This window comes from Myotis daubentonii, chromosome 12, assembly GCF_963259705.1.
Source record: "Myotis daubentonii chromosome 12, mMyoDau2.1, whole genome shotgun sequence".
NCBI lineage: Eukaryota > Metazoa > Chordata > Mammalia > Chiroptera > Vespertilionidae > Myotis > Myotis daubentonii.
Genome location: NC_081851.1, coordinates 18,976,851 through 19,002,496, shown reverse-complemented (window position 1 = coordinate 19,002,496; position 25,646 = coordinate 18,976,851). Strand labels below are relative to the sequence as shown.

Genomic DNA, 25,646 nt, shown 5'->3' with positions numbered 1-25,646 from the left:
TTGAGTAGGCTATATCTCCAGGCTCCCTTTTGTTATCAAATATTGTCTAGAAGGGTCTCTCATCAGTTGGTTATGTTTATTTGCATTATAAGAGGTGAGAAGTGCACCATTTCAAAGGAGGTGTGGGCAGGGTTTATTCTTTCCCAAGCAGAGCTGTCAGGCTCTTCACTGACCGCCTCCCCTCCCCGTGGTTTCCTGGCAGCAGCCGGCGGCCACCAGCTCACCTCCCAGCCCCTGTGACCTCATAGTCACAGTAAATTTGACATCATAAAGAGAGTATCCCATGGGACCTTCATGTGACCACCATGTTGTGAAAACTAAGACCACAGATTGAAGGTGTGGAGTATGACTTTGTCTTTCCTTCAGTCTGCATGTGCACAAGCCAGATCCGCACAACCCTGAGCTGTTTCCACACTGAAGCGCACTATGGCCATGCCCGGCGTGCGGCCCAAGTCCACGAAAGAGGGAAGTAGAACCTGCCAGCCGGCTTTCTTCAGTGCCTGAAAGGGGGGGCCACGGTATCATGGTGAACGGGATGGTGTTGCTACGCATTTTGTGGTGATTTGTGACTAAGCCATATAAGTTGGCAGACTTGGAGGGCTATTCAGAGACTTATAATGGTTTTTTATCCCCAGGGGTGATAGAAATGTAGGGTCTTTTGTTGGGATTGTCTCCCCGCTCCAACCCGCACCCCCTGGGAGATTTATGTGATATGTAGCTCTATTTTGAAAGATTTTTTTCTCTAAGTTTTATTTAGTTCCCAAAGGCCAGTCGACCCCACTGTTCTGGCTCCTGCCTTTGCTAGAGACTGTTAGAAGCCACACGCTGAATTCATGTGTCTGACAAGTAGCGAGGCTTGACTATGCGGCCTCTTAACTTTATGATTTTCTCATCAGTTTTCTGAATTTTTGCCTATTTTCTTGTTGGTTTTGGTCTTGATGTTTTAACAAGATTAATATATTTCGTTTTCAATTTCAATACTGTTTTTTCCAAGAGAGATTTCTTTTATTATTTAAAATGTTGTTTTTCCCATTCATTTGTTCTTATGGTACTCTGCATGTTTTTGTCCTTTTATATGACTTTTACATTTCTGAACAATCTAATCATAATTCATTTAAACCATAATTAATATAAAGTCATTGTTAGATGGCTCATAAGTTAGTGAATTGACATTCTGATGACTTGCTCAGCTATCAGTTGTGGGGTGTGTGTGTGTGTGTGTGTATTTTGGAATTAGTATGCTGGCTCATTTTAACAAGCATTTTTAATCTGTTTTTTACTCTTTCTCCTCCTGTTTTGCACTTGCCTCAGTCCATCCCTTGAGCCGCCTCAGTGGCGTTCAGCCCTCTAGCTCCATGGTGACACTGGAATATAGAACCAGAGGGTGGGTTAGAGATTCAGTGCCCTCTCTCCTAGCCTGGCCTTCTTTCCGGTGGGGGGGGGGGAGGGAGGGACCTGGAGACCAGTGCTGGCTTCAGGCACTGAGCCCGCTGGGGCCCTGTCCTTCACGGAGCACCCACCATCCACCCGCTGGCTGTGCGGGAGCCCACTGCCCCTCCTCTCTAGGCGGAGCCAGCAAGCTCATCTGCTCACAGCTCTGTCCAATGTCATCTCTAGAAAAATGTCCACCCTGCCTTCTCCTTTCTGTGTATTTTATTTTAAATGATAACAACAACAATATGATTTTTGTGTAATTTTGGAGGCAAGGGGGGCGCATAAAAACATGATCTATATTGTCTTGATTGATTGAAAGTAAAAATTGCTCTTTACAAACAATTCCCCACATTTCCAAGACGCCTATATGCTCCTTGTGGTTGGAAGCAGATACAGTTTTGAAACCATATTGCTCAATATTCTCCTGTTAGTTAGTTTCTTTTTCTTTTTTGTTTAAATATTAAGATATGGAATATGCCTTTTTGTGAACATATGTTTATCGATCAATAAATATTTGTTGCGGGCACACTATGTGCCAGGCACTGTGTGAGGTGATAGGAATACAGTCGTGACTAAAACCCAGTCCCTGCTCTGGGGGAGCTTACACTCCAGGAAATGCTGAGTGTGTAATGCACAGGAACTGAGGTGCAAGTGAGGCATCCAGCCCGGAAGGCAGCAGCAGGTGCAGGCAGACAGCCCAGAGCGGAGCCTGGGGCTCTGGGCTCTCGCAGAACGCAGTTCCATCTGACATGTATGAGAACCTCGTATAGCCCTGGCTGGTTTGGCTCAGTGGATAGAGCATCAGCCTGTGGACTGAAGGGTCTCAGGTTCGATTCCGGTCAGGGCACATGCCCGGGTTGAGGGCTCGATCCCCAGTGTAGGGCGTGCAGGAGGCAGCCGATCAATGATTCTCTCTCATCATTGATGTTTCTCTCTCTCCCTCTCCCTTCCTCTCTGAAATCAATAAAAAAAAAAGAACCTCTTATAAACTGATAAGGAAAGTGGTCAGAAGATGTTAACTATCATCAGATATTCTCAAAAGAAAATTAAATTAAATATATGAAAAAGCTGTATAACCCGAATAGTAATTTACAAGTAGCAACAATGAGATCCTGTTTCTTATGGTGCATTGATGGGCAGAGTTCATGGAGCCAACACTGGTTCTGAGTTTTGTTTTCTTTTTATGTGGTGGTTATTTTATAAAGATACAGTTTTTGGAAGAAAAGAGGTTAGCAACGATATCTCTGATTTTTTTTTCTTAACGACCTTCTATATGTTATAATTTGCTACAACTATATTGACCTTAGAGTCAGGAAAACGTGCTGTGTAGCAGGTGGCGCCACCGTTGAAAGAACATGTCAGCCTCTCCAATGACGCTTTCCTGTGCATTGCTGTGTAGGTGTTCCCTCTGGCACACGTGTGCAATGACACAAACAAGATGACATTAATTAACCCCCAAGGAGTCAAGCTCAACGTCTACAAGCAAAAGGTGGAGCAGGCAATTAAGTCCTACGAAAAGTGAGTGTTCCTCAGCTCCCGCGCGGGGCTCTGGGATTTGTTCGTTTTGGCTTGTTTTCTCCTGTTTTAGCTTAGATTTCTCATCTGGAGCAGCTGTTAAAAAATTTTAATGTTGACTACATTTGTATTACTTATTTAGTGTTATTAATTTGATGTTTATATTAAATGAATTGTTTATTTAACATTATTGTTTAATAATATTAACTTTTCCCAACTTTTAAATGTATTTTTTATTGGTGATAGTATTACAGATCTCTCCCATTTTTCCCCCTTCCCCCTCTCCTGCCAGCCCCTACCCAGTCCCCAGGCCTTCACTACCCTATGCCCGTGTCCATGGTCTGTGCGTAAAAGTATATAAGTGCTTTGGTTTATCTCTTCTCGTCCCCCCACCCCACATCGAGGTAGGTCAGGCTGTTCCATACCTCCATGCTTCGGGTCTTATTTTGTTGGTCAATTCATTGTGTTCATTAGATTCCACAAATAAGTGAGATCATGTGGTACTTGTCTTTCTCCGTTTGGATATTTCACTTAACATAATAGTCTCCCGGTCCATCCATGCTGTCCCCAAGGGTGAGAGATCCCTCTTTTCTGCCGCTGCACAGTATTCCGTAGTGTAAATGTCCCACAGCTTTTTTATCCTTTACTATGATACAGAATATGGCATTACTGTTACACAGGATAAACTTCCTGATCGTTTGCATTCAACAGTATTTAAGAATTTTGTTGGCCACCCCATCCACAATATAACATTTCTAAGGTGTTTCCCACCGCAAGTAAGCCAGACGTCACCTGTACGGTTGGGGGCAAGCAGGCACATGGGAGGCTCACAGCCCTTCAGCCAATATGGTGGCATAAACTAGCTGTTCTGGTCACACAGTGCCTGTGTGTGGGAGCACTTCTGTTGCAGTATTTTAAGAGCGGAAGCAGCAATGTTGGCTTTGTGTGTCTGAGTACTGGCTCTGCATGGAGATTGCCAGGACCACCTGGATTCTGGGGTGATTACTCTGCTGCTTTTTTTTTGTTTTGTTTGAGTCTAAGGTCAAGATTGCAGCCCTCAGATCCATGGGAGAACCGCCAGTTATAAGCTGGCCCGGGGACCATGTTAGTAACCTCTACTTACTGATCGGCTGCTGCCTAGACTTCTGAAATGTCGTTAGGACAGGTTGCTTTGCAAATGAGCCGCTCTTGTTATAAGTGGTTTGTGGAGCAGAGATACGGAAAGTAAGTGAAAGTCACTCCCCAGGCGGATTTCACTCTTCCCATCCAACAGAAGAGGAAAACTGGGCAGTAGCATCCCTGAGTCCAGCGCAGAGACGCCCTGTGTCCAGTGCCCTCGGGCATCCCATAGGGACCACCAGCATCCCATAGGGACCACCCGCATCCCATAGGGACCACCAGCATCCCATAGGGATCACCAGCATCCCATAGGGACCACCCACATCCCATAGGGACCACCCGCATCCCGTAGGGACCACCCGCATCCCGTAGGGATCACCAGCATCCCATAGGGACCACCCGCGTCCCATAGGGACCACCCGCATCCCATAGGGATCACCCGCGTCCCATAGGGAACACCCGCGTCCCATAGGGACCACCCGCGTCCCATAGGGACCACCCGCATCCCATAGGGACCACCCGCATCCCACATGCGAAGGGACTTCCCAGGGCCTCCGTCCCCTCCTGTCCGTGGAGCGGGGATCCACACTCTCAGTTGTCCTCAGCTCACACGCACCCACTTTTCGGCCGTGTGCTTTACACTATTTAGTGAAGATGGACAATAGGGGAATAACCGAGGTGATGAAAATGTGCTCTTGGAAACAGTTTTTTCTAAAGGATGGAATTAAAATTAGACGTGCTAAGTAACTGGACTCACAGTCACTAACCCAATGGTTTCTCAGCCTGCCACGCGTGGCTCGCCCCTCTCCAGAGCCTGGAGGCCATGAGCCCGCGGCAATTCCTGGTCGCAGGCAGGCGTGGGCAAAAGTGAGTGCACGGGACCACTGTGACAACCTTCTGAGTGAGTGAAGCTAATAGCACAGCCTGCTTGTCCTTTTCCATTTCCAACAACTGAAACCTACTTTTGCCCACCCCTGGACATACAGCCCAGTTCTCTCAGTGCCAAGTGGGTGCTGCGATCCTTGTTTCATCGATAAGAAAATAGAGTTTCAAAGAGTCACATCACACGGGCTCACACAGCAGCCAGTGGAGACCTGAGATTTGAACCCGAACCCGTGTAGCTCTGAGCCCTGGTCCACACGCCCAGCCTCCCTAGTACATTGCCTCCGCTGTCAAGGTTTAGATTTAGGAGGATTTTTAAATAAGTTTTTTTTTCTAGAAAAGTGTGCATGCACACACACACACACACACACACACACCCAAAATGCATCCTATGAATCGTTTTTTTATTGTCTAAAGTTTTACATATGTCTTCTTTTTCTCCGATTGACCACCCCCCCCCCCGCCGCCAGCCATTCCCACCCCAGGCAAGCCCCCACCGCCCCAGTGTCTGTGTCCATTGGTCATGCTAACATGCATGCATACAAGTCCTTTGGTTGACCTATGAATCATTTTGAAGTCTCAGAACCCCTGATTGCATAAACCACATGGTTAAAGAAACCCAATTTTCAAATAGACCCCAAAGAACCAACAACTTCAAGTGAGACAGGAGCACCGAGCTGGCTTACTTCCTACTCCCTGACTCTGTCGCTTCCTGAGCACCTACACGTGTCAGACACACACGCCCCTGCTGAGTGCTCGCAGTAACACAGGGAGGCACTGTCAGTGTCCCCGTTCCACAGAACAGCCTCTCCCCAGGTCCAGGATGAGAAGCTGCCTGGCTCTGGCCTGTGCACCCCACGCCAGCCCCCTTTCTGTGCCAGGAGAGCAGGGCAGGATAGAACCCCCACGTTTGTTCTCAGAGCCCTGGTGACTGATGCTGGGCCAGGGGTTAGAAGAAGCCTCATGGAGAGTGACCGTGTTCTCCCCCCTCATTGACTGAAGCAGTTCTTTCACAGATGGCCGCGCACACCCTGGGCCAGTGCTCTGCCCTGCACTGCAGGAGCCTGGTGGGTAGCGACATAGGGTCAGCACAGGCCTGGCAGGAGCCCCGCAAGAAGCATCCCTGGTTGGTGATGAGAAGGATCTCTGTCCACCTGCAGAAACCATCAGGCTCCAACCTCCCCCTTTCTTCTTGGGTTGACAAGCATCTCTGTAGACTGTTCAGGGAGGAGGTTTAGTCTCAGCAAGGCCCTCATCAGTCCGCCTCCCAGAGGCTTCCTTTGGAAAGTGAGGTCTCTACAGTGTGGCACACTCCTGTGCTGGGTGACCCTGGCAGCCTCCTTTGCTCGGAGAATCCAGGCAGAAGAAAATCTAAAGAAGCAAATTAACGCCATACTTATATGTTCACTTTGGAAGAAAAGCCGTGTGCCTTCCTGCAGAGATCAGAGGCCCAGCTTGCTGCTGCCTCTGACAGAGCTGGGAGCTGCCCCGCCTTTGCTGCAGGGCTTCTGAGTGGCCTGGGGGAGGAGCGTGGGCCAGCGGGGACGGAAGCTGGCCTGTGCTCTCCCCGCACTGCCCTTCAGAACCTGGGCTCAGACTTTTGCTATGAAACGAGGTGTTGGTGCTAACTGTTTTCATTTTTTTTTTTTTAACAGGCGCTTGAATAAAATTGTCTGGCGAGCATTATCTCAAGAGGAAAAAGAAAAGTAAGCCAGTTCCTCCCTTAAAAAAAATTTTTTTGTGTCATTTACATAACCTACAACTAACTTTTTTAAAGTGAACAATTCAATAGTATTTAAATTATTCAAAATGTTGTACAAACCACTGCCTCCTTCTAGTTTCAAAACTGTTCTATCACCTCAGAAAAATTCCTTGTACCCATTAAGTAATACTTCCCCTCCCCCTCTCTCCCTCTCCCTCTAAAGTTGCCTATTCTGGATATATCATATGAAAGAAATCATACATTGTGTGACTTTCTGTGTCTGGCTTCCTTTACTTTGTTACTGTAAAAACTTAACATTTTCAAGGTTCATCCAAGTTGTAGCATAGACAGTACTTTATTCCTGCTTATTGCAGAGTAATGATCCATTGTGTATATGTACCAGTTTGCTTATCCGCTGATGGGTGTTTATGCTGTTTCCGCTATGAACAATGCTCCGATGTACGTTCACGCAGAAGCCTCGGTGTGGACATGGGTTTTCATTTCTCTTGCGTGCATAACGAAGAGTGGTTTGCTGGGTCACAGGCAATTCTATGTTTAACTTTTAAGGAGCCACCAAATTGTTTGCCACAGCAACTGCACCATTTTACATTCCCACCAGCAAGATGTGCGGGTTCTTGTTCTTCCACAATCCTTGCTTACTTTCCTTCTTTTCTTTAAACTGAAGCCACCCTAATGGGTGTGAAGTGATATCTCACTGTAGTTTCCATTTCCACTTCCTTAAGGACCAGTAATGTTGAGCATCTTTCATATGGCCATATGCGTATCTTCAGCGAAATATCTATTCAAATCCGTCAGCCATTTTTAAACTGAGTTGTTTGTCCTCTTGTTGTTGAGTTGGAAGAGCTCTGGATGTTCAGCCTTTATCAGGTCAATATTTTAACATTCCTGATCATTTCCCTTTTCTCCCCAGAAGTTTTTAATGTTTATGATATTGATTTATCTACTTTTTCTTATACTTGTGGTGTCAAACCTAAGAATTCAATCCATTGCCAAATGTAAGGTCATGAACATTTATTTACCCCTGTAATCTCTTCTAATACTTCTCTGGCTTTAGCTCTTACACTGAGGTCACTGATCAATTCTGAGTGAATTTTTATATATGGAGTGAGGTTGTCTCTATCTGAAATATAGTTTTACTTCTTCCCAATCTGTAGGCCTTATGTTTTTCTTCTTGTCTAGTTATCTGGATACGACTCCCTGCACATGGTTGAATGAATGCCAGTGGTGAGGGGGCATCTTGTCTTGTTCCTATCACAGGGGAATGCTTTCAACCTCTCACCACTGGGTGGGGTGTTGCAAGTTTTTCATAAATGCCCTATATCATATAAGGAAGGTCCCTTCTACTCCTAGTTTGCTCATTGTGTTGTATCGCAAATCAGCGAGCTGGACAAGACGCCTAATGAGCCAATTAGTTAGGAGTCATCTTTATTGCACACGGGTTCAGAGCAGATTACCTCTGTCAAATTCTGAACCCCACGTACAGGAAGTCTCCCATATTTATACTTTTCGAGCCTCTTTGTTTGCAGATATTACAAAGGGCTCTGTGTGAATTATTGTTACAGACAGTTGTAACCTTGAATGCACTTGGCATAAGAAAATGGGAATTATCTATTACATTGGATGGCTAGCTTGCAAGGTCAGACAGTTAAGTTTATCTTCTATTATTTGAACTAAAAACAAAGTCATTTTATAGAATAACAGACTGAGTTTACAGGACTAGGGACTATCTAACAATAGCAGAGAGTTTCAAACAGCAGTTTCATACAGGATGGAGGTTACTATGCTTCAATTGTGTTTATCATAAGGGGTATTTGTTGGATTTTGTCAAATGCTTTTCCTACATCTATTGGGATGATTGTGTGGGTTTTTCCCTTGTTCTGCTGATGGCTGTGGTGCATTAAATCAGTTGATTTCCTCAGGGGAACCACCTCGCGTGCCTGGGTTGAATCCCACTTGGGTCCTGGTGTGCAGTGTTTGATGCTCTGTTTGTTTGGCGGCTGCCATTGTGTTGCGGCTACTTACCGCTCTATTCCTAAAGGGCAATGGTCCGGTAGTTTTCTTTTCTTTAGTTCTTTGTCTGGTGTTGGCACTGAGATAATACTGCCGTTTTTAAGTGGTTCCTTTGATGAGGCCCTCTCTCTCCATTTCTTTGTATGCCTTAGCACCTTCAGCTGAGTTTAGAGCGTTTGAATGGAACAGACGCCTCTCCCAGTCATTATACACTGTCTGCTTATGGGGAAGGCCTTGTGCAGTCATCCTGGAGATCCCAGGAACCTCTCAACTCTTTCCTGGGGGTGTGTCTTCTCCAGGCTTGTGCGTGTCATTTCCTAGAGGGTTGCTTTTCAGGAGCCCTGGTGTCTGGGGTTGGTGCTGCAGGATCTCTGGAGCTGTGGCAGCCATGGACTTGCCTTTGTTCTCAGCTGCCCCTAACCCGGCATCCAAGTGAACAGCCCATCCCGTCAGCACTGTGAGTCAGACAGACAGAAACCAGTCCCTCTCACAGACCCCAACAAGCCATATTGGGCGCATGTTGGGCGCATATTCCCCTTTCTCTTTCCCTCCCAAGGAAGAAGTTTTTCTCTCAATTGTGTTACATTGTGCCTGGGGAGAGGGAGGGCTGGGCCAGGCAACATGCAATAAACTTTCCTACCCACTTCAGTGGCTGCTCTTCTTGGGTTTGTGGCGTGCTGAAGCTCTGCATGGTTTCCGGAATTCTCTCAAAGGCAATTTGGTTCGTATACTGTTGATAAGTTGGTATCTCCGGTGGGAAATGAAGGCCTGTGGTTTCTTATTCCACCATCTTGCTGACGTCACTCCAAGTTAGATTTTTTTTTTCAAGTTAGATTTTTTTTAATTAAATCTTTATTGTTCAGATTATTACATTTGTTCCTCTTCCCCCCCCCCACAACTCCCCTCCTCCCAGTTCCCACCCCACCCTCCGCCCTCACTCCCCACCCACTGTCCTCATCCATAGGTGCGAAATTTTTGTCCAGTCTCTTCCTGCATCCCCCACACCCCTTTCCCCCCCAAGAATAGTCAGTCCATTCCCTTTCTATGCCCCTGATTCTATTATGATCACCAGTTCATTCTGTTCATCAGATTATGTATTCCCTTGATTTTTAGATTCACTTGTTGATAGATGTGTATTTGTTGTTCATAATTTGTATCTTTACCTTTTTCTTCCTCTTCCTCTTCTTAAAGGATACCTTTCAGCATTTCATATAATACTGGTTTGGTGGTGATGAACTCCTTTAGCTTTTCCTTATCTGTGAAGCTCTTTATCTGGCCTTCAATTCTGAATGATAGCTTTGCTGGATAAAGTAATCTTGGTTGTAGGTTCTTGGCATTCATCACTTTGAATATTCCTTGCCACTCCCTTCTGGCCTGCAAAGTTTCTGTTGAGAAATCAGCTGACAGTCGTATGGGTACTCCCTTGTATGTAACTGAGTTTCTTTCTCTTGCTGCTTTTAAGATTCTCTCTTTGTCTTTTGCTCTTGGCATTTTAATTATGATGGGTCTTGGTGTGGTCCTCTTTGGATTCCTTTTGTTTGGGGTTCTCTGCACTTCCTGGAGTTGTAAGTCTATTTCTTTCACCAGGTGGGGGAAGTTTTCTGTCATTATTTCTTCAAATAGGTTTTCGATATCTTGCTCTCTCTCTTCTTCTGGCACCCCTATAATTCGGATGTTGGTACGCTTGAAGCTGTCCCAGAGGCTCCTTACACTGTCTTCGTATTTTCGGATTCTTTTTTCATTTTACTTTTCCGGTTGGGTGTTTTTTGCTTCTTCATATTTCAAATCTTTGACTTGATTCTTGCGCTCCTCTGGTCTGCTGTTGGGAGTCTGTATAATATTCTTTATTTCAGTCAGTGTATGCTTAATTTCTAGTTGGTCCTTTATCACAACATTGAGGGTCTCACTAGATTTCTTGAGGATCTCACTACATTTATTGGCGGTCTCACCTGTCTTTTCGAGGGCCTTACTAAATTTATTGGTGGCTTCTAGACAGTTCTTGAAACACCTTAAAAGTGTGTTTTTGAACTCTATATCCAGCAGTTTGCTTTCCTCCATTTCTGTCATTTGTGTCCTGTTTCTTTGTCTCCTCATTTTTTTTGCTTTCTTGGTGCATCCCCTTGTGGTCTTTGTGCACAGTCTTGTTGTAGTTAAGCCTTGATTGTTGTAGGTAACACTGGGGGGGATTTGACCTCCAGGCCAATTGGCTGTGAGAATCAGCTGTGTCTGCAGTGGGAGAACTTCTGTCCTGATCTCTAGGGAGGTGCTAATCTAGCCTCTGCCTGAGGCTATCCAGCAAATGCGTCTGTGCAAGGCTTGGGCGGGACGGGTCCCAGGGGATCAAGAGGGTGGGTGGAGTGAGCAGTTATGGCTGCTCTCAGTCCTGCCTTCAGAGGCTCTGCTTCTCAGTGTCCCAGCAATTGTTGCAAGTACCTCGGAGAGAAAGCTGCTCTCGAGTTCTGACCGATGCCAGACAGTCCCGCTTCTCTCATTTGAGTCTGGGTCCCCAGAGACTCGCCCGGAGCTGGAGCTCAGAGCCTGAGACTCCCTCCCGATTGAAAAAGACAACCGCGCCCTCAGCCACCAGCCCACTACGCATGCACCTCCGCACCTTAGTATTTTACTTCTGCACCGCACCTCCTCTGAGTCTCGGTATGCTTTTCTCTTTCCTTCTAGTTGTACAATTTCCACTCAGCCAGTCTTCCTGTGGTTCTGGGTGATGTCCGTTCCGTCTTTTAGTTGTATTTTTGAAGTGGTTGTGTGAGGCAGCAATCTCCGGTGTTTACCTATGCCGCCATCTTGGTTTCTAAGTTAGATTTTTAATAGGAATTTTTGCTGTCATCAGGAGACAAGTTTGTTTGTGGATTGAGTCCTGTGGTTGTGCTGGGTTTGCACTCTTCCTCCAACACCCTGCGTCTAAGGAGGTGACACTCAGCAGTCAGTGATGACAGGGATGCAGTGAGTTCTCTCCCCACCCACCCCTCTCTCTCCTTCTGCCGAGTGTGATTCCCTGGTAGTGGGACTGGAAGTGGACTCCGGGACCTGGGCCATCCCACCACCTGTTCATCAGCTCCTAGAAAGTCCAGCTGCTGTTCCCTGTGCACCCAAACCATGAACCGGGACAGTTCAAGGAGGAGAGCAAAATTGCTAAAATGAGCAAGGAGAAGAGTTACTGCACTGAGGCAGACAGTGGGTTTGTTTAGTTTTTTCCTCCTTTTTTCTCCAGAGTCACTGCTAAGGGACCATTGTGTGAACTTTCTTTGAAGCACATTTTTGGTTCCACCAAATGTTAGGCCTAGGGAGGAAGAAATGGGTTCTAAATATGCCAAAAAGAAATGGTTGGAAAAAAGTCACGTGTATCAAACTTCTTTAAGATCAGATAATCAAATTAGATCATGAGGAAGAGTGCCTACCAGAATTTACAGAGAGGGTTACATTTAATTTGTGCAAGCTACCAAGAGGGTGTGGCTGTGATTCTGTTAACTGATACCCAACACCGGCTTTGACGGATGTTTCTCTGGAGAGGGTTTACTAAAAACCATCTTGCCGTATTTTTCCTATTATGGTCACTTCCTTTGTTCTTTTGTTTCTTCTTCCCTTTTCTTTCTTAGGCTGGATGCAAACAAACCAATGCGATACTTGGAAAACAAGGCAGCTTTAAATGAGGCGTTGGAACGGCTGAATTGGCCCATTTCACTGAAAGAGCTGTCGATGCTGGAGAATGAAATCCTAGCTGGGAAGATGTACATCCAGCAGGCCATGGAGCTGCAGGAGGCCGCCATGAAGGAGGACACTGTGAGCAGGGCACCTGCAGAGGTGGGTACCGTGGAGGTGTCTGTGTTGCCTCCCTCCCTCCCGGCCAGTCACTGCCACCCCTGTGCTGGCCTGCCTTCTCTCTCCCACCCACCACACTGACAGCTGAAAGACTTAGCACCAACCCAGTGAGGGTCCAAGGACTTCTTTCAATCGGAATTAAATGCTATTTGATTTTATTGTGGCCTTATTTTTAAAACAATACATATTTTAGCTGCAAAATAAAACTAAGCAGAAGTGTAATGTCATGATTAAAAGCCTGGATTTGCTATAAGTCAGAGCAAGGTCCAAATTCAGGTCTGCCACTGATCCCAGTATGATCTTGGCCAATTACTCTGTCACTCTAAATTTTAGTTTTTGTTTGTTTATTTGTTTAATATTTTGTTTTTATTGTTGACACTGTTACAGATGCCCCTGTGCCCACCTCTACCAGACCCCGCCCTCCCCTCCCTCTGGCCCTCACCGCATTGCTGTCTGTGCCCATGAGCTATGCATATATGTTCTTTGGCTATTCTCTCCACCTTTTTTTGTCCCGTCCATCCCACCATCCTCTGACGTCTATCAGTCTGTTCCATGTATCCATGCCTCTGGCTCTATTTTATTCATCAGTTTATTTTGTTCATTAGATTCCACAAATAAGTGAGATCATGTGGTATATGTCTTTCTCTGACTGGCTTGTTTCGCTTAATATAATGATCTCCAGGTCCATCCAGGCTGTCGCAAAAATAAGAGTTCCTTCTTTTTTATTGCCACCTAGTATTTCCATTGTGTAAATGTGCCACAGCTTTTTAATCCACTCATCTACCAATGCAACATGGGCTGTTTCGAGATCTTGGCTATTGTAAACAACGCTGCTATAAACATAGGGGTACATATATTCTTTTTGACTGGTGTTTCAGGATTCTTAAGATATATTCCCATTGGTGGGATTTCAGGGTCAGGTGGTAGTTCCATTTTTCATTTTTTGAGGAAACTCTACACTGTTTCCCACAGTGGTGGCACCAGTCTGCATTCCCATCAGCAGTGCACGAAGGTTCCCTTTTTCCACATCCTCACCAGAACTTTTTTGTTGATTTTTTCTTTGTTTTAATTTTTTAATTAAAAAAATATCTACTGTTGAAAGTATTACATATGACCCCCTTTTCCCCCCATTGACCCCTTCTAACCCATCCCCACCCCAAGCCTTCACCACCCTATTGTCTGTGTCCATGGGTTATGCATATATGCATACAGGTTTTGGTTTATCTCTTCCCACACACCCAACCTTCCCCACCTTCCCTCTGAGATTCCACAGTCTGTTCTACGCTTCTATGTCTCTGTATCTATTTTGTTCATCAGTTTATTTTGTTCATTAGATTCCACATATGAGTGAGATTGTGTGATACTTGTCTTCCTCTGACTGGTTTATTTCACTTAGCATGATACTCTCCAGGTCCCTCCATGCTGTCCCAAAGGGTAAGAGAGCCTTCTTTTTTACTGCTGCATAGTATCCCATGGTGTAAATGTACTACAACGTCTTTATCCACTCATCTACTGATGGGCACTTGGGCTGTTTCCATATCTTAGCTATTGTAAATTGCCCTGCTATGAATACAGGGGTGCATACATTTCTTCTGATTGGTGTTTTGGATTTCTTGGGATATATTTCTAGAAGTGGGATCATTGGTTCAAATAGCAGTTCCATATTTATTTTTTTTAGGAATCTCCATACTGTTTTCCATAGTGGCTGCACTAATCTGCATTCCCACCAGCAGTGTACTAGGGTTCCCTTTTCTTCACATCCTCACCAGCACTCATCATTTGTTGATTTGTTGATTCTAGTCATTCTGACAGGTGTGAGGTGATACCTCATGGTTATTTTAAGCTGCATCTCTCTGATGATCAGAGACTGACATTTTCTTGTCTCTTGGCCATCTGTATGTCCACTTTGGAGAATTGTCTATTTAGGTCCTTTGCCATTTTTAAATTGTCTTCCTTGTTGTTGTATAAGATCCTTATATATTTTGGATGTTAACCCTTTATCAGATGTATCTTTGCCAAATATGTTCTCCCATACAGTGGGCTCCCTTTTCATTTTGTTGATGGTTTCTTTTGCTGTGTAGAAGCTGTTTATTTTGATGTAGTCCCATTTGTTTATTTTCTCCTTAGTTTCTCTTGCCCTAGGAGATATATCTGCAAACATATTGCAACAAGAGGTGTCTGAGATTTTGCTGCCTATGGTTTCTTCTAGGATTTTTATGGTTTCACAACTTACATTTAAGTCTTTTATCCATTTTGAGTTTACTCTTGTGTATGGTGTAAGTTGGTGGTCTAGTTTCATTTTTTTTTTTGCATGTATCTGTCCAATTTTCCCAGCATCATTTATTGAAGAGATTGTCTTGACTCCATTTTATGTTCTTGCCTTCTTTGTTAAATATTAATTGAGCATAATGGCTTGGGTCAATTTCTGGGATCTCTGTTCTGTTCTATTGATCTATATGTCTGTTCTTGTGCTAGTACCAGGCTGTTTTGAGCACAGCTTTGTAGTATAACTTTATATCTGGTATTGTGATCCCTCCAACTTTGTTCTTCTTCATCAAGATTACTGTGGCTATTTGGTATCTTTTTAGATTCCATATAAATGTTTGGAGTATTTGTTCTAGATCTGTGAAATATGCCATTGGTATTTTAATAGGGATTGCATTGAATCTATAGATTGCTTTGGATAGTATGGACACTTTAATGATGTTAATTCTACCAATCCATGAGCACAGTATATTCTTTCATTTGTTTATATCTTCCACTACCTCTTCTTTCAACATCCTCTAGTTTTCCAAGTACAAGTCTTTTACTTCCTTGGTTAAATTTATTCCTAAGTATTTTAATTTTTTTGTTGTTGCAATGGTAAATGGGATTGTTTGTTTAGTTTCTTTTTCTGAGAATTCACTATTGGTGTATAAAAATGCTATAGATTTTTGGGTGTTAATTTTCTATTCTGTTACATTTCTGAATTCATTTATTAAATCTAGTAGTTTTTTAATGGAGTCTTTAAGGTTTTCTATGTACAGTATCATGTCAACTGCAAATAATGAGAGTTTTACTTCCTCCTTTCCAATTTGGATGTCTTTTATTTCTTCTTCTTGTCTGATCACTACGGTATAACCAGGACTTCCAGAAATATGTTGAATAAGAATGGTGAAAGAGGACATCCCTGTCTTGTTCCTGTTCTTAAGGGAAATTGTTTTAGTTTTTGCCCATTGAGTATGATGTTGGCTGTAGGTTTGTCATATATGGCCTTTATTATGTTGCGGTATGATCCCTCTATTCTCACTTTGCTGAGTTTTTATCAAAAATGGGTCTTGGGCCCTAACTGGTTTGGCTCATTGAATAGAGTGTCAGCCTGTGGACTGAAGGGTCCCAGGTTCGATTCTGGTCAAGGGCGTGTATCTTGGTTGCAGGCACATCCCCAATAGGGGGTATGCAGGAGGCAGCTGATTGATGTTTCTCTCTACCCCTCTCCCTTCTTCTCTGTAAAAAATCAATAAAATATATTAAAACAAACAAACAAAATTGGTCTTGGATTTTGTCAAATGCTTCTTCTGTGTCTATTGATATGATTATGTGATTTTTGTCTTACAATCTGTTTATGTGCTGTATCACATTTATTGATTTGCAAATATTGTACCAGCCTTGCATCCCTGGAATAAATCCCACTTGATCATTATGTATGATCTTTTTAATGTATTGCTGGATTCAATTTGCTAATATTTTGTTGAGGATTTTAGCATCTATGTTCATCAGGGATATTGGCCTGTAAATCCCTTTCTTTGTCGTGTCTTTATCTGGTTATGGAATTAGGGTAATGCTGGCCTCATAGAAAGAATTTGGAAATGTTCCTTCCTCTTGGATTTTTTAGAATAGTTTGAGGAGAATAAGGGTTAGTTCTTTGAATATTTGATACAACTCCCCTGTGAAATTGTCCAGACCAGGGCTTTAGTTTGCTGAGAGGTTTTTTTTGTTTGTTTGTTTTTTCCTGCTTCAATTTCATCAGTAGTTATTGGCCTATTCAGGTTTACTGATTCTTCCTGATTGAGTTTTGGAAGGTTGGATTTTTCTGGGAATATGTCCATTTTGGCCAGGTTGTCCCATTTGTTGGAATAAAGTCGTTCATAGTATTTTTTTTTTTTTATAATCCTTTGTATTTCTGTGGTGTCAGTTGTTACTTCACCTCTTTCATTTCTGATTTTGTTTCTTTGGGTCCTCTCTGTGTTTCTTGATGAGCTTGGCTAGAGGTTCATCAATCTTGTTCATCCTTTCAAAGAACCAGCTCTTGGTTTTATTGATCTTTTGTAATTTTTTTTGTCTCTATGTCATTTATTTCTGCTCTGAACTTTATTATTTCCTTCCTTTTACTTACCCTGGGCTTTCTTGTTGTCCTCTTTCTAATTCTTTAAGTTATAGTAGTGTTAGATAACTTATTACCAGTATTTTTTGTTTGTTTTTTGTTTTGTTTTTTGTTTTTGAGTTAGGCCTGCAGTGCTATGAACTTCCCTCTCAGGAATGCTTTCACTGTGTCCCATAGATTTTTGGATTGCTATATGCTCATTTGCATTTGTTTCCAGAATGTTTTTTGTTTGTTTGTTTGTTGCTTTCATTCTCACTGGAGGATATTTTTCTATTGACTTTTAGAGAGAGTGGAAGAGAGAGGGAAAGGCAGAGAGAAATATCAATGTGAGAGAACCACATTGATTGGTATCCTCTTGCACGTGCCCTGACCAGGGCCCAGGCTGGGGAGGATCCTGCAACCAAGGTACATGCCCTTGGCCAGAATCAACCCCGGGACTCTCTGTTATGCAGACCAATGCTCTATCCACTGAGCCAAACCAAATAGGACCAGGATTTTTTTTATTTCTTCTTTGATCTATTTGGTAACCCATTCATTATTTAATGGCATGTTATTTAGCCTCCATGTACTTGATTGTTTTTGAGTGTGTTTATTGTAGCTGCTTTCTAATTTCATGCCATTGTGGTCTGAGAAGATGCCTGATATGATTTCAATCTTCTTGAACTTGTTAAGACTTATTTTGTGTCCTAACACGTGATCTATCTTTGTGAATGACCCATGTGCACTTGAGAAGAATGTATATTCTGCGGCTTTGGGTGAAATGCTCTGAAGATATCAGTTAAATCCATCTGGTCCAGTGTGTCATTTAAGGTTACTGTTGCCTTGTTGATTTTTTTTGTCTGGAAGATCTATCATTGATAACAGTGGGGTGTTAAAGTCCCCTACTATGATTGTATTGCTGTCGATCTCTCCCTTAAAGCCCAAGATTTTCTGTATATATTTGGGTGCTCCTATACTGGGTGCATATATGTTTACCAGGGTTACATCCTCTTATTGGAGCAATACCTTTAGTATTATGTAGTGACCTTCTTTGTCTCTTTTATAGCTTTATTTTCAGGTCTGTTTTATCAGATATGAGTATTGCTACCCCAGTTTTATTTTATTTTTTTCATTTCCATTTGCACGAAATATTTTTTTTCATCTCTTCATTTTTATCCTGTGTGAATCTTTTGTTCTGAGGTGGGTCTCTTGTAGACAGCGTATAATTGGGGCATGTTTTTGTATTCATTCAGCTACCCTATGTCTTTTGATTGGAGCATTTGATCATTTATATTTAAGGTTATTATTGATAGGTCCTTTTTTATTGCCATTTTTTCTTTATGCCTATGTTCCTCTATTTCTCTATTTCTTCTTCTTAATGCAATCCCTCTAACATTTCTTGCAGTGCTAGTTTAGTGGTACTGAACTCCTTTAGCCTTCTCTTGTCTCTAAAGTTTAGTTTTTTTACTTATAAAATAGGAGTATTAGTAGTATCTGCCTCAGAGGATTATTGTGAGAGTAAAGTGAGCATTTAAAGAACAGTATTGAAAGCCCACTTTAAGTGCTAGCAATTATTATTAATAAAACAAAACTTGTAAAAAGAAAGAATAATTTGTTATAGGAGTGCTTTATTATTTATTACCCCTTTGAATCTCTTGCTTCTAGTTTTTTTCCTCCTTGAATATATTTTTTACATAGATGAAGTCAGAGTGTCCATAATCATTTTATCTTCTGCTCTTTAATTTAGCATTATCTCATATACTTTCTCTTTGTTTTGACGGAGTCATGAGATTGGTATTTTTGTGGTTATATACCATTTCATGGTGTGTGTGTATATATACACACTGATTTATTTAACTCTTCACTGAATGTTGGACAGTTAGCTTATTTTCCAGTTTTCTTCCCTTTCACATCCTGTTTTAATGGTTTCTATGGTGCACATAGTTTAACTAATTTATTAGGATAAATTTTTAGGGGTGGGATCCTTAGATCAGAGGGCATGAAAATTTGGGGGCTCTAAATACTGTTGCAAGTATAACACCCCTTTTCTGACTGCAGATGGCTATGATAGACCTGGAATAGTTCATCTGAAACCTTACTGAGTTCTATTAAATTTTCACCATAGGACAGTCTTAAAATTACACCCAAAGCACTGGCCTTTGAGATCCATCATATTTTGTTTCAATCTTTGCTGAGTGATATTGGTTTTGCCTGATATTCTGTAGTTTCTGTTCTAGATTCCTGCGTGTTTGTTTTTATTTAATTTTATTTCCCCCTCCTGAAAATGACATTTCCCCCTTCAGTGTAGAAAGCTATTTCTTTTGTTCAGAATGCAAACTTTTTATCATGCATTTATCATTTTTATTTATTTTGTTTTATATATATTTTACATATATATTTACATATATAATTTTTTGTTTTTATTTTTAAAAATGTACTTCCTCAAATATTGTTTAATGTTTTCTTGGGAGGCACCATCTGATGCCTCCAAGTGTGTGGCTGTCTGTTGGGGTGCCTCCCCTAGATGTCCTGCACGTACCCAAGAATCAAGAAGACTGAAGGTGAATTAGCTTATTCTCCCTGAAAAGGAACTCTTTTTCATCATGCAGGTTCCTCTCTGTTTGTTCTTTCTTTTATTCATTGAGATAATTTTTAGTCCCTATGAGGTGCCAAGCACTACTCTAGGTATTAGAAGTACCTAAACCCACAGACCGAACCCTCCCTCCCCCTAGCGGGGAGACGGACCATTGCAGGTCCTAAATGATGGGCCTTCCTGTGGTGAACTGTGGAGACACCGCTGCCTAACGCGGGATTCGGCAGCACTCTTCATGCTCTACGTCACATTACATTTAAAAATGGGAAGTGCTGCTGACGGAGTGGAAGGAAGACTCTTGTGGTTCAGAATAAAGACTGTTCTGATGAATTTATCTAGAATCGTGGGAATCAGAAGCTCATTCTTTATGGGATATAAGTTAATTGTTCAGTTTATTTCCCTTAGCCACAGCGTGGGGATAAATATGATTTCCATAATTTCTTCATCTAAAAATACTTGTTCACTCCCTAACCTAGACTAGATTCCGTGCTTGACACAGTTGGGCCGGCTGTTCTCTCTCCTTGGGGCCTCGCAAGGTGCTTCTCTACCCTGGGTGCACAGTGGGGGCTTGTTAACTGCGCTGAAGACTTGGGCCCAGCCTAGTGGAGGAGACATGTTGGAATAGAACATAAGCTCCGTGAGCACCGAGACCTTGTCTGGCCTTCTTTATAGCTGCATCCATAGCACTGAGAGTGGTGTCTGGCACACGGCGAGCACTCAGCAGATATTTACTGAATGAATGAAACCCAGATCCTTACATGAGATTATTATAGATGTGGCAACAGAGGCATACCCATAGAGCAACTAGCAGATGGGAAAAAGTGAACAGTTCTGACTGGGAGCTGGGGAAAGTTTCATGGAGCGGGTAATTAAGTTTGGTCTGGAAGAATGTGTAGTAATATCAGGGTTGTGGGGTGAGAAATGTTCTGAGGGAAAGAAACAGTCTGTGAAAAGGCAGGGAGGTGGGAATAACCTGGCGGGCTCCCCAGGGGTGGGTTCCCCGGGGGCGGGCAACAAGACGAAAAGGGAAGATGGCACTAGAATACGAGGAACCTGGAATTCTCTCCTAGGACCAAGGCTGGTGCCTATAGGAAATGAATTCCCAGGGACAGGTTTTCAGCAAGTGGAAGATGTTAGAAAATCTGTGTCTTGGAGAGATTCTTTTGGCAGCAAGATGAGAACCAATGTAGAGGGGAAGTACCAAAACCAGGTGCAGCATTCTCCTGAGAGGCATTAGTCCTTGAGCCAAGCCTGAGAGTGGGGAGGGAATAGGCAACAGGAACATGACTTGTGGGAAGTGCATGTGTGTGGCAAGCCAGGGGTAAAGGCGAGGGTGCCCACAGGTTCCTGTCTTGGACAACTGGGGAGACAGCGATACTGTCAACCACTTCCTTACGGCCCCTGCTTCTCAGGGCCACAGTGTTCCCTGGACAGCCATCTAAACCCCTGTTATTCTCTAACTCCTTCCCACATTGTTTTCTTCAGCTCATTTTACTGCCTGACATCATATATTTCTTTATGATCTGTCTCTCCTAATAGAATAAGGGTGGGCATTTGTCCATTGTGTGCTGGATACTCCCAGTGCCATGAGTACCTTGTAGGAACACATGAATATTTGAATTAATAAATGAAAAAAATGGGTAAAACATATTTTCAGGGAAAGGTAAGTCACTTTAGGTCCCCTTGATTCTCAAATGTCCATGGGGTGCCCAAGTGAGAGGCCAAAGACAGCACGTGTTTGGAGCTTAGCAGAGAAATCTAAGTTAAGGAGGTTTATCTGCAGGCCATCTGAGGTGTTGAGAGGAAGAGCAGACAGTGGGGTGCCAGGAGCAGGGAAGTTAGAGGAGCAGGCGGCCCAGGGTAGGGAGCTCTGATGAGTGGGACAGACCCGAACACAGGTCTCAGCGCTGCCGCGTTCTAGCTGCGTGACTCAGCCAGGCCCTCCAAGCCTCGTTTCCTCACTTAAGATAGAAAAATCATAGCACCCACCTGCAAACGGCTGTGACCACACACCTGATGCGCTCGGACAGGTGCAGCACAGGGCGCGCCCGCCACAGGACCCGCCCTCCACCCCAGTGTCCAGATTGCTCTCTCCATGAGTGAGGCCATCCCTGAGGAGTCGTGAAAAGTCACACAGAAGGACGTCTGAAAGCCATTTTATTTGGCAAGAGGGAGGTCACTCATGGCCTTAGCCAGAATAATTTCATGGAAGTGTGGGGGCAGAAGCTAGCTTACAGTGGGTAGAGGTGTGAGTAGAAGTCAAGGAAATAAATATAGGAAGTGAAGATCGGTGCTTCAAGATTTTGTAGGGCAGGAGAGGAGAAAAAGATGGTGGGAACTTGAGTGTGAACCAGAGTGAGAGGAGACATTTAGTTTGTGTCATGGTATCACTGGGTCTACTCTTGCCCCCTTCTTGGTCAGGGGCTAAGCCTCTCCCTTTCATGCCCTGTCCTCACACAGGGTGCCCAAAGCCCGCACTCTCTGTCCCAGGGGGTCTCCCTGTGTCCCGGGACTGTTGTCTATGGGTAACGACTGAGGGGTCATATTTGGCAGCTTATCTTCAGAGCTCTTTTCATTCTTTGCATGGCCCTCTGCAATGGAAGGTTTTGTATATTATTTTCTTAAAACGATACTTCTCTTTGCCATGTGTGATGTATTCTGAGATACTTTTCATTCCGTTTTTGTCAGACACCACAGATCAATTTCACAACCCACTAATAGGTCTTGACCAGAGTGAAAAAGGTCTCGGCCAGAGAAAACGTTGGCTGGGACTAGAGCTCACGATTGGAAGGCCTTGTGGGGTCCTTGAGTGAAATTCATCACAGACGCAAGTCCTGTTTACTGATTCGTATATAAATAGAGCCTCATTTTAAATCCTTTTAGGAAAGGACAAGAATTTTGATTAATGATTGTAAGTTGGGGTGGATGAAACCTTCTCTTACTTATTAAGACCCCCAGGAGTGTATTGAAAATGTGTAGCAAACGGGGACCCAAGTTTGTTTGAGTGTGACCACATAATGAAAGCCATGAGACTGAAATTTTAAATTCCCCTGAAAACTCCCTCACTAGCGCTTCTTGTTGCCATGGTTGCAGACTTCACCTCATTGGCCAATCCTAAGCTTTCAGAGGTGGGAACAGGAGAGGGCATCTGAATCACAGTTAACCCTCCAGTCTAAGGAGCCCCAGCCACACTTCCTGCAGCATTTCCTCAGTAAACAGGGTGTGCTCCAGGGCAAACCCCACAGCTTCCAGGCCCAGGAGGACCCAGGGGGCTCTCTGCACCTGGAAACCTGACCTCCTCGGAAAATTCGGAGGCAGAAAGTCTTGTGGAGCTGTAAGCAGCCCAAGAGAGGCCTTGGAGGTGTCCTCACACAGCTGGGTGCACGTACTTCTCAGGGCTGTGACTGGCAAGGAAGCTGGAGTCTGTGGCTTCCTCAAAAAGAGTGGTAGGAAAATGCACAGGAGGGAGGATAGGGGTGAGACTGGGTGAGGTGAGACTGAGAGAACGAAGGGAAGAAGAGAGACCTTGGATTTGAAAACATCACGTTGGGCTGTGACTTTTACACCACACGGGAGACAATTAGTTGGGGAGACTAAAGGGAAAGTTCTTGGAATTGTATAAAATGAAGTCAGAATAAGTAGAGTTTGTTATCTTTGTTTCCAGTAATAATCGGGCCAGTTGTCATTCTTGCGCTGTAGTCCATCCTTTTACAGCGACCAGTGTTCCCCCGTACAGGGAGAAGGGAGGCATCACACCTTTCTCCTGCCACGAGTAGAAGTTTAGCCTGTGGGGCTGGTGCTTGGTCTGGTGGGGAGACGAACTCACCAGTGACTGGCACTGTTCTCCGGTGGCACAGAGCTCCCGGGTGTGAGGGTGGGACATGCGAGTCTGGATTGTGCGCCAGTGATGTGGCCGCCATCACAGGAAGAATGGCAGCTGCACACCCAGGCCAGCACCCCGGTGATAAGCTAGCATCCGGAAACGGGGCCCAGCGGGCTCCTGAGGAGTGATGCGAGGACACGGGGCCAGGGTGGGACTCAGAGGAGCGTGAGGCGCCCTGATGGGACAGAGAGGGAGCCAAAGAGAAGTGCTCACCTCATGACTGAGAAAATCCTGCTCAGGGACACCAGCCACTGAAGGGAATCGAAAGGAAGGCAGGAAAACGCCCACAAACCCTCCATATTATCTACAGAGTTGCCGTCTAGTATCTGATGTTCAGGAGTGGAAAGGTGGGATCAGCTCTAGGGATCCCCGAGGTGACAAAAGTCCCAGCCAGGTTGTCTCTTCCTGCTGACGCCCGAGGCACCCCCGCTGGAAATGCGCTGCTGGGCCTCAGCTCTCTCCTGCCCCGGGGTCTCTCTTCCACAGTCACGGCTCTACCCTGAACAGGTGTGGGCTGGCCACCGACCTCCGCATCTGGAGAGCCACGTGGAGGCCTTATCAGTGGGGTCCAGGCCGGAAACAGACTCCCCTTCAGTTGGTCCACATGAAGAAACGTTGGTGAAGGCACTTCCTGCAGAGGTGGAGGTAGAGCTAAGGCAGCCCCGGGGTCTGAGGCCCCCAGCAATGGCGAGAACAGGGAGTTGAAGGGGTGGCGGGAAGTAGTGCTGCTGGGGTCCCGGCAGCACTGGTCCTGAGCTGGAGAGACAGGGCGGGAGGCGCGCAGAGACAGTGCCCAGCCTGTCCCCACACCCTCTGACCTGCCTCCCAGGGCCTCGCCCCTCCGGAAGCAGCCGGCAAGGATATTGAGAGAACCAAATCAATATTTGGAATCTGGAGAAAAAAGGGGGTTAGGTAAGTTAGTTATGTGATTACCCTCATTTAGAATCTTGAATGTATCTAGGCATAGGTCCTTTTAATGGCTTCCCTGTTGTATTGATGAAATCTAAACGGGAAAAGACCTTTCTGGGTCGATGTGGTCATCTGTCTGGAAGAACACTTGTTATCTGCCTGGAGGCAGAGAGGCTGTCTGGTGGCTCCGTGGCCACCGGCAGGTGCCTCCCGGGTCGATTGGTCTTGGCTGTGAATCCTGGCGGCATGAAGCAGGTGGCTGTGGAAGTTAGCTTTATGTAAAGGTAACCTTCATGGAAGTTTTCCTTTAGGTAAAGGTTTTTAAGTAACAATGATTTAATTCATCTTGTTCCAGATTCTCGAGATTCTAAATTCTATCTAATTAGAAGCTTTACGTGGGTCTGTGGGAAACTATGTGGATCCTCCGTGACTGTGGTGTGGGCATCTCTGTGGGTATGATGACAGAAAATTGTGCTACTCACGGTCATAGTCCTGGCTGGTACATTTCCCTCAAATTGTAAAAATGCAGACAGTTTACACAAGGGCTGACAGTGGTCCCTGCAGGACAGGAAGGCTTGGAAGGCTGGAATCTCCTGGACAAAGGCATGGAGCTACGGGCGTTAGAGAGCACTTAGGTTATCCCCTCGTTTTGCATTTGCAGAAACTGACTCTCAGGAAGGGTAAAAAGTTGCCCCAAGTCCCACAGCCAGCCGGCAGCACTTAGTCCGGCCCCTCCTGCCGCCTGGCCCAGGCTCCTCCCTTTGAGGCCATTTCCGACTGCCGGTCATTCTGAATCTCCCGTGGAAGGTGTGACAGGCCAGGAACAAGCAGCTGACATTCACCATATACCGGTGATGTCGACTGTCCTCTGACATACTGACTACATTCGTAAAAATAGGATGGAGGTACCCAAGCAAAATCCGGCTAAATGGGAGCGTCAGAAACAAAAGGGTAGTGCTCACCTGGCATTCCGTCCGTGTCTGCATAGGCCGACATTTGATCATATCCCACAGTTCCTTCAAGAGACCACCCCTTGCTTCCCACTTCTTCACTTCTGAGGACCTGGCTCCACGTGTTCATCTCCCAGCAGATCGGCCAGGCCCCCACTTGTTCTGACGAACCTGTGCAGCGCGTCCAAACGGGCCCGAATGATGGATGCTGCACCAGTCGCAGCAGGCGCCCTGGAAGTGGGCCCGCTCATATCCTAACTGTACTGGAATGAATAATGGCCAAGAGCAAATGGTGTTGAGACCACCTGAAGTTATTTAAATTTTATAGTCAATCGCCTCATAAATTAGATATTTGCTTAAGTGGAGTCCTGTAGATGAACTCATAAAATATGCATTTAACACTTTATTTATGGTATAACCATAGCATTGCAAAAAAGTAACCTCAAAATGCA

The 25,646-nt window shown here is 44.6% G+C and overlaps 1 protein-coding gene across 1 annotated transcript in view; it reads left to right on the top strand.

Moving 5' to 3' along the window:
* The window catches only part of VWA3B (von Willebrand factor A domain containing 3B), a 138,246-nt gene that overhangs the window by 97,598 nt on the left and 15,002 nt on the right, over positions 1 to 25,646 (top strand). The window contains exons 20-22 of the mRNA XM_059659033.1: positions 2,834 to 2,952; positions 6,606 to 6,656; positions 12,295 to 12,499. Coding sequence (XP_059515016.1) covers positions 2,834 to 2,952; positions 6,606 to 6,656; positions 12,295 to 12,499 — 375 coding nt within the window. The remainder of the gene's footprint in view (positions 1 to 2,833; positions 2,953 to 6,605; positions 6,657 to 12,294; positions 12,500 to 25,646) is intronic.